Here is a 9,484-nt window from a genome sequence, read left to right as displayed (position 1 = left end):
TTTAAAACACAAATGAACTTGTGCAAATTAAAAGAAACACAATTCATTGCCAAGCTGAGCGCTGCAGAAGGGTCTCCAGTTCCCGTCTTCATATCTTGTGAAAATAGCAGGTGCTGCAGTGGCACTCTGTGTGGTTTCTCACCCGTAGGTCGGACACCTTTGTCTGAAAGAGGCACAGATGAGGAGGAAGACACAAGAGTGATTATTATTTCTTTTTTTAAATTTATTTTACACAGTTTTTATTGAAAGACAAGAGACAATACATAGACATAACAAGAGGACAACAAGAACAGTGGGATACAAGCCAGCAAACATCATATAGTCAGTGCGTGTGTGTGTGTGTTTGTGTGTGTGTGTGCGTGAGTGCGTGTGTTTGGGCGATAGTTAGGGCCACGAGGAGTAATCGGCGGTTTGTTTTGCTCAGATTCATTGTTGAGATGCCTCCTAGTAAACACAGTGAAGGGGATAATGGGACGAGGCAGCCCAGGAAGACAGACAGTGACTCAGTTATTTCTTTCCAAAAGTGATTAACTGGTGTGCAGTGCCAGGTGGCGTGAACATAGCTATCTGGGCTGTTTTAAGTGCAATGTGGACAGATGATGACGTGAATCCCATTTTAAACATTTTTTGCCCAGTATAATGAATTCTGTGAAGTATTTTATACTGTATTAGTTGTAAATTGGCATTTTTAGTCATGAAGTAAATATTATTGCAAACTTGATTCCATAAATCAGCACCAGGAGTGATGGACAGGTCTGATTCCCATTTTCCTGATGGTATGGATGATGTTTTGTCAGACTGTGATATTACTCTACATATTTTTGAGATTAACTTTTTTGAAGAGGGGATTTTAGTTAATTCTGAGGTTGAGGGGGGTAGTTCTAGGTTAGTGGCCTTAGTGTTGAGTTTGGATTGAACAGATGATTTGAGTTGCAGATATTCCAAAAATTGATTGCTCCTGATGCCGTACTTCTGAACCAAGTGGGGGAATGAAACCATGGTGTTATTATTGAAGATCTGTTTCAGATGAGTGATGCCTTTAGCGGACCATGTGTGGAGATTTAGAGGTGTCTTGTGACTTAGAAAATCAGGATTGTTCCATATGGGAGTACAATTTGAAGGTGCAAATGTGATGTTCGTGATTTTGTGGAATTTCCACCAGGCTGTCAGAGTTTCTGCTATTGTTAGTATTTTGAAACAAGGATGGCGTTTGATAGATTGGCTGAAAGATGGTAGGTCAGAAATCTGAATGTCCTTACAAACTGTCTGTTCTATAGCTAACCATGTGTTGTCTGATTGGTTGGGGTGGATCCATTTAACAATGTATTGAAGTTGATTTGCTAGATAGTAGTGAAAAAAAATGTGGAGCTTCAAGTCCTCCTTGTGTTTTTGGTTTTTGTAGAGTGGCCAGTTTAATTCTTGGTGTCTTATTTTTCCACTAGAATTGAGTAATGATTGAGTCAAGCGATTTGAACCAGGAGTGAGTGGGTTGAGATGGTATCATTGTGAATAGGTCATTTATTTTAGGAAGTATTGTCATTTTAACTGTAGCTATTCTGCCCATGAGTGATAGTGGTAGGTTCATCCAGCGGAGGAGGTCGTTATTTATTGTTTTAAGTAATGGAGTGAAATTGAGTGTGAACAGCTCTGACAGCCTGGGGGAAATATTTATTCCCAAATACGTGATGGCACCTTTTATTATTATTAAAGTCAATCAGTATTTGTGTATGATTAAAATGCTCTTTTTAGCAGTTTGAGCAGTCGAAATGTTCTAAACTCCTCTGAACAACAGAACCCAGAATTAAACTGCAAACCAAATTAAAACCAAACATCTGGAGAATTACTAAAAGTTCTCAGGTCCTTTGAATGTAAAAAACATATGTGTACACATATATATATAAATAAATCGTTGATAAATCCAAACTTAAAGTACTCATTCTGCAGAACGTTGCCCCTGTGACTGATCATATATCACAAGATGGTTCCGGGGTTGGTCCCTTCTAATTAGTCTTTAGATAAATCTGTGTGTGGGGGGGATGATTAAAGTAGAAAAGAAAAAACAAAGTCTCATATCAACTCTTTGTTTTTTGTGAAGTATTTGATATTTTTTACCTCTTTGAACCTCAATCAGTGAACCATCTGAGAAGTTTGAGGGTAAATGTCTCTTTGGTGGAACTGCAAACAACTAATAGATCTCTAAAACATGGCAAGGGGCCCAAAGTACACACGGCTTTATTTTAAAGTGAAAGGGTCGGGAACCACTGGTTTATTCTTTAGCAATACAATGTTAGCGTGTCTTTTCTGTTATACAGTAGAAGAATTAAACATACAATTGAATTATTTAAGTTCTACCTCACAATTGTACTCGGTTAAATGTACTTTCCACAACTGCTGACCTAACGTGACCAAAGCCACTGAAATATCCCCAAACTAATCTGAACAAAAATCTGAAAACTATAGATCTATAAAATACAATTTAGACTAAAAGTACAACAATAATATTCTCGACTATTTCCAACATGGAGCATTTTGTTTCAGAGTATTTCATCTGCAGATTTGGGGAAATATTTAGTCAGCATCGGTCTAACATTTCCCACTTAAACTCATTTCAATAGGCACACCATTGACAGAAAAGTTTGCCAGACAAATCTTTTGTCTGTACCTGTACTTGTACCTCGTAGCTGTGCTTTGCGACACAGCATGTTGACTCCGAGGTGATGCTCTTTGGGACCGTCATTGTCTTCATGGCCTTGAGGGGTGTTGGGTACGCTCTGGAGAAGCAGCAGCCCATGCACTGGTAGATCCCATGGAATGAATTGTGCCTCCTCAGTGTGCACTCCCCACAGCCCACTGGAGAAAGACGAGACCACTTGTTATACAGGGACATTTCAGTTCTAGGATTAAAAACACAGTGTACAATCTTTGTGAATAGAGATGAATTAAATCAAATTGTGCTAATTTACTGAAGTAAATCCTTGGTTTGTGTACTAGATTTCAGAGTATAGTACTAAGTACTTGTATTAAAATGACATCTTACCGTTTGATAAGTCAAGGTTGGGGTAAGAATCTGCAATGTAAATAAGAAAAGACAACAGAAGAAGAGACAGTCCAGCTGATTTCACCGAGCCCATGGTGGTTACAGCAGTTATCTAATGATACAGAGACAAAAGAAAATGGTCAATCAACGGTCTTTTGAATCAAAGCATGAGTAACTCAGAGACAGAGTATTACCGTGTTGAAAGAAAGTTCCTTCTTCATCGTGCATCTGTGCAGGAGGGCTTTTTATTGAGGACTAGTGCTTCCCTTCAGTGTCGTTTTATATCGCGTCCCCCAGTGTGGGGCCACTTCCTGGATTAGGTGAAACCTACCAACCTTATCAACGATCTCAGTGACTCACTGGCCACTTTGCTACCTTTCTCATAATCCCTTTAAAGGGCAAAATGACAAGAACAAATCATGGAAAGTCAAAACATACTTCCATCATACTTCCATGGCCTATCTTTCCTTAAGTACTAAACACAGAGTCTGCCTCTGCAATGTGCTCAACAGTGAGGGTATCTTTGTGCATATTATTGTGAGAGATTGCTTTCGGTTGGATTCATCTTTACAGTCTATTGATGCAATCTGTTAGGAATAAAGAGAGAAAAGAAAATCAAAGAAACAGTACATTTAAATGTGATCCAATGACTATCTGTCACATCTGGCAACACTGTTGGGATAGTTTGTGATGATGAATCAAACAAATGTTGAGTGTTTGCTTGTTTGATTCAAGTTCAAATAAGTCCGTCTTCGGTCCAATTGTTGGTTTGTTTAAATGATCATGTTACACAAAAAACATGTAAGACTTAAAAATAGCCTAAAGTTTCTGTTTGCAGATTGATAAAATAAGATATAACACCACTGATCACTTGTTGAAACGGCCAACGTAATGACTTTGTGTGTACAAGTAACTGTGTTACTGTGAGTCATCTCTTACCTCGTCCATTAGCTGCTCCTGACTTTTGGTCATGCAGATGCAAAGCAAGTAGGTTTGCTTGAAGTTTCCCTTTCCTTCATATCCCGGATACTCTGAGCACATTTTTGCGAGTACAGCAGCTTTATCAACACTGTCCACTTTGATTAGATGCTTTATTCTCATATTCAGAAGCGTGGCACCTTCCAACTCAAGATACTCATGAACTATGAAAGAAAAAGTAGAAAAAGACGGAGGCAAAGGGTAAGAAGCTGCACACAAGTATAATACACACATTGAACAATTACAATTTCGTGCAACTACAGCTGAACACATCAGTGCAGTGCATCCTCAAAGCCAATAAGAACTGACCTTGCTCAGTTTGAGGGATTTGATTGGACATGATGCTGCTTAGTGTGTCGTTGGACCAGACGCCGTCCTGTTGCGCTAGAATTGAGAGGAGGCAAAGCTGTGTGCTCCCACTTTCTTGCAAGAGGCTGTGTGCCAACTGCAACAGAAGATAAATAAAGATGTAGTAACCTCATTACTAAAACCTCAGTGAGTCATACTTACCGTTAGACTGTCTACATTCTAAAATAACTGTTCAGACAACGTTACTGTACCGAACGTGTCACCATGCAACAGTTTACATTTCTTGAAAAGCAGCAGTGAACAAAACATTTCATGAAATGTTGTTAGTGTCAAGACATTCCCACAGATCCAAACATTTAGCTCGTATGTTTTTATTACCTTTCAATGATGAGCTAAATCAAATGCATTCTAATAACCAAACAACTTTCATTGCTTATCACTGCAGATATAAGCCTCAGACAGAGTCCCTAGAAATACTGACCTTCATGGAGGACTGAAACCCCTCCCATAAGGCACCAGGGACATGCTGGGGCATTAAGAGCAACAGCTCCGCACAGCTCCTGCGAACCCAACACAGTTATTTGTTAAAGCCACATTTAGGTCAAGGCTGTGCACACACTCCCCAAATTAAGGGGAGACGTACAAGAATAACTATTCACGAAGTGTCGGGCTGTAAAGACAGTGTGGCATTTTGGAAATGTAATAAAGATGAACGGGAAAAATAGGGGAGTAAATCGACAGCAGAGAGACACTTTAGTTACACGGATCAATATAGGTGTCGGTGTTGTTAAATAGTCCCTGTTGTCTTTCATATGGTAGTAATGGAAAAACAGCTCAAAGTGGGCAGATCAGTAATTGTGATCAATAATTTACCAAAAAAAAGCAACAACCTTGACATTATTAATACTTGCGTCTGTATTTGTGTGTGCACTGCATCTCCATGAGCAAAGTATAGTCTGTAGCTCATCCCAAATATGTCAAAGCTCCCAAAGAGCTAGCCTACATTTCTATTCCAATTACAGCCTCAAGGACTTTGCCTTCAAAGTACTTTTAGAGCACATTGTGTGAAAAGCGGTCTAGTTCCTGTATACAGCTTGAACAGTATTTCAAAACTTTTCATACCTAAATTTACTTTGGGATTTGGGTGCGTTTTGTTTTATTCTTATTGTCAAATATTGTGCATCTTTTGTGGAAGATTGCCATCTGTCCTTGCATTCCTCATTGAGGAGCCGGCCAAAGACAAAACTACATCAGTAAAACTGCAGAGCAAGCGTTGGGTCTCATGTCATGTGCACATCCAAAACCAGCAACCCATTCTTTGCCACAGCTACTTACACTACTACAGGAAAGACTTAATGGAGATGGTTTCCCATTATGTGTCATTAATGTGTAACACGTATCAAGTTCATAAGGAAGATGCCGTTAGAAAGAATAAGAAAAATACAGGATTATGGGAAATCTTATTTCCAGTAACACCCATGTCAGAGTTCCTACTCACAGTGCTAACTTTTCAAGTAGGAGTGGCACGTTTTCACATTCGGAGTAGAGACAGGAATTAGCCTTAGCAAAGCTGAGGATGGCCACAGTGTAGACCTCCAGTAAAGGCAGTGGATCCTCATCGGTTTTCCAACGGCCAGCATTTTCCACAAGGACCTGGGAAACAGAAAAACACTATAATTACAAGAAAGCCACTGATGGAGTGATTGTTTTTTATATTATAGCAGGCTAAAAAAATACCTGGATAATGGAAATCATGTTCGTAAAATCAAACAATGTGTATTTAAATCCCAAATATATTTCTTTAACACTAACAATTTGTCCATCATCAAGCAAAACATGCAGAATATTCTCTGTTTCCAGCTTTTCAAATGTGAGAATTTATATTTTCCTCTATTTTATAATCATTTCAAATTATATTTTGTTTTTGGCCAACTGTCTGGGGAAAAAAACATTTGGAGACATTACCTTTCACACTGGAAAAAATGGGAAACCTAATTAATAGGCACTGTTCACTATTGTCTTGTATTTGGTAAATAATCAATTAAACTGGCAGCTTTATCAATAATGACAATAATATTTAGGGTTTCAGGCTCATTTTTCCTTCTGTTTTTGTCCTCATTAAAGATGTTTATACTTTCTAAACTCAGCAGTTGTGTAATTACATATAGGCACATAATGCTTAGTGATACTCCTTGACCAATAGAAAAGAGCGGAGAAAACTTAAGGACAAAATGTATGCTTCATAATCATGACAGCATAAAAATCAAACGTGTTTAGTGATTAAAGAAGGACATAATTATTCTGTTCTCAGACCGAATACAAAGATGTGATGGCAATTTAGATTAAATGTAAAAAAAAAAAAAAAAAAAAAGTCTACTTTCAAATTTGTGCTTTAATTTCAAAAAGCCACAACTAAGTTTTAGATGAAGAAAAAAAGCCATACCCTCACAAACTATCAAGGACGTAAAAAATCCTGTTATTATACACTGATTACACAACACAGCCGAGATGTAGACACCTAAGACAACAAAGCACCAAAGTTGTGTGTGGCTTGGCTGACTTTGGCATCCTCCCCTTTCTTCCCTTATGACCCAGCTCGACTAACGCCTCACCTTCATCAATGAGAACTCCCTCCATTTCTTACGCACACATATTCATAGACATCCATTAATGCCTCCATCATGACCTAACTGATCAAAACCACAGCATGCAGCCCGGGGCTCGTCCCCTTTTGTTGCTCAAATAACGGTTCAGTTCAATGAATTCCTGCGTAAATGTGATATAGAAAACAAACCAATAGCCAAAAACTAATTTGGTGCAATGAGAGCAACCCCTTTGCTGTCTCAGTTGGATGTCAGCTAAATGGAGACCTCGCATGATATTTTCGTGGCCAGGGCAAATTAATGAGGAGGATGTGTAATGGAGTCAGTGACCACTGCCACACTTTCCCTTTTTAAATCACTGTCTCAGTCAGCTGCAGGCGGATCGCTCGCTCTAACATTGACATCAATCTAACACATTTAGCCGGTGCTGGCGATATCGCTGTAATAAACAATGATGTGGCTCGCTGGATTAATTAGTGCAAAAGGCCTGGGCTAGCACCTTGGAAAAAAATCATTGATCTTTCCGTCCAATAAAACAGCTTTACCAAAGTAACCCCCTTTTTACACTCAGCGAAAACCTAAACCAGCAAGAAGATGCAAGCGTTATAAAGTTTGAATGGTATTTTCTACGAGGAATGCAGACGTATAATTCAATGCATATCAATGCAATCGCCCTGAAAAATCTCGCTAACGTAGCTACCCATTTTTTTTTTTTTTTTGCACAGCATGACCACTGCACAGGGCAGGGGGACCCTGCATACCAGCTAGCAACGTTCATCTGCCATTAGCTATGTGGCCTGGAAAATACGAGTAATACATGCACGGCGCGCACACATTGGTGTGACTTCTCGCCGCGCGGATGGTGAGACTTTGCACATAAGTTCATGCCACGGACAAACGTCCTTGAAAGAATGGCTGAAAATCACGGAGGAGTTTTTTTCCCCATCTTGAAATGCCAGAAAAAGCTAGCCAGGCAGCTAGCTCCTTAGCTACATTGTTGTAGCAAACGTAGACGCGCATCCTCGGCCAGGAAGCCAGAGGGGCTGCAGGCTGGCCGGGATGAGCAGCAGGAGAACGGGCTAACCTGGCAAAACTCCTGGCAGAAACGCAGAGAGGCTTCCAACGGAGACTGCGAGCTCTCTTTCAAAGCTGTGGTCAGACCCTGGAACCGCTCTCGGAGCTCCTCGAGAGCTTTCCGTGTGTCATATTCCTTCTCTGTCTCCCCCTCCGCCATCTTCACAACAATCACGACCGCGTACGCACAGATGTTACGCTGCCAGACCCGCACACGCACGCGCACGCAGAGGGGGGAAGGGAGAGCACACAGTGTGCTCCACATACACATACCCCTGATGTCAACAAAGCATCCATGGCCTTACAGTGATCACACTCTGCACACAGACTGGACGTGAAATGTTTACTTAACAGCTAGTCTAAGAAGGATTGGGCCGCTGGATGCCCCTGACTCCATGCTATTACCGTCCATGCAAAGACCTCCAGGCACAGCATCCTTTGACGAATAACCTCCAACATGAAGCAAAATCTATTATATTTTCACACACGTTTTATTAATATCTCCAAGGTACGATATTCTTGTCTTGGCCCAGAGTAGTCACACAAGTGCCCTCAAGGCTCAGCTTCAACAACATCCCTGATGTGCAGCGTGACTCTTCAGCAGAGCACGTGTCTTCCAACAAGCGTCAGTCAGTTGAAAGACTCCTGGTTAATCACCGGGCCTAAAAGGCAGCATGTAACTTAGCATGTTGCTTGATAATTGGCATTAATGCGTTTATGATTGTGTTTGTAAATTATAAGGAGCATTAAAAAAAGCTTTTGAAGAATGAGGCAGAAATACCCCTGTTATTGTATAGTACCTACAATGAATTCTTGTTTTGTATTAAAAAATAATTATTCCACAAAAGTGAACTGATTGGTTTGCCTACTTTTCTACACATCACCATCTACACAACCTATAAATGAATTAAGCATTTAGTTTAACAATGATTTGAATTCTGAAGCACTGAGTTTTTTGTCATATCACACAATCTCCAGCAGATGATCACCATAACTTTTTCTTTTTTTTGGGGCTTTTCAATGACTTCTCTCTGATGTTGGCTTAAATATCAGTTCTGTTCAGCTACATGATATATATTTTGGCTTCCACTTCTAATTGGAGAATCAGATTTGTCATGGCGCAATCCTGTTATCAACCTCAAAGCCAAATGTCCCTTTCAGACAGTTACTTGTGTTACTATTCCTCACATTTAGTTGCTTTAGTCGACATGGTTGTCCAAAGTCACTTAGTGATTCGTAACACACACACACACACACACCACCATCCCATGAATTTCACTGTAAGAGACGTTCATGAAAATGCAACATCTGGGTTGCACATTTTAATTGCTTTTCAATCTACAATTAATCACGTACATCTATCAATGCAAATAAAGGCTAATTACACAAACACACAATTGCTACAAAAATATTATCTGGCATCATGTGAACAGACATTTAAAACACAAATGAACTTGTGCAAATTAAAAGAAACACAATTCAT

General features: G+C 39.8%; 2 protein-coding genes across 3 annotated transcripts; both read right to left on the bottom strand.

Moving 5' to 3' along the window:
- Positions 1–6: 6 nt before the first annotated feature.
- LOC116377940 (glycoprotein hormones alpha chain-like) lies at positions 7–3,412 on the bottom strand. 2 transcript variants are annotated; one of them, XM_031839704.1, is made up of 4 exons: positions 3,232–3,412; positions 3,038–3,149; positions 2,663–2,850; positions 7–163 (listed from the first exon to the last, which is right to left on the bottom strand). In XM_031839704.1, the coding sequence occupies exons 1-4, from the start codon at positions 3,256–3,258 to the stop codon at positions 89–91; spliced, it is 402 nt and encodes a 133-aa protein (XP_031695564.1). In that variant the 5' UTR covers positions 3,259–3,412; the 3' UTR covers positions 7–88. The 2 variants fall into 2 exon arrangements, with proteins under 2 accessions (XP_031695564.1, XP_031695565.1); XM_031839705.1 differs by having other exon boundaries at positions 2,675–2,850.
- An 83-nt stretch (positions 3,413–3,495) lies between these two features.
- LOC116377939 (zinc finger protein 292-like) lies at positions 3,496–8,175 on the bottom strand. Its single transcript, XM_031839703.1, has 6 exons — positions 8,012–8,175; positions 5,823–5,977; positions 4,806–4,884; positions 4,325–4,460; positions 3,977–4,179; positions 3,496–3,624 (listed from the first exon to the last, which is right to left on the bottom strand). Exons 1-6 carry the CDS (start codon positions 8,159–8,161, stop codon positions 3,496–3,498), a joined length of 852 nt encoding a protein of 283 aa, XP_031695563.1. The 5' UTR covers positions 8,162–8,175.
- Between the last annotated feature and the right edge of the window lie 1,309 nt (positions 8,176–9,484).

Source organism: Anarrhichthys ocellatus, unplaced genomic scaffold (assembly GCF_004355925.1).
Source record: "Anarrhichthys ocellatus isolate YVR2014 unplaced genomic scaffold, GSC_Weel_1.0 scaffold1872, whole genome shotgun sequence".
Lineage (NCBI taxonomy): Eukaryota > Metazoa > Chordata > Actinopteri > Perciformes > Anarhichadidae > Anarrhichthys > Anarrhichthys ocellatus.
This window is presented reverse-complemented; position numbering and strand designations above follow the sequence as displayed.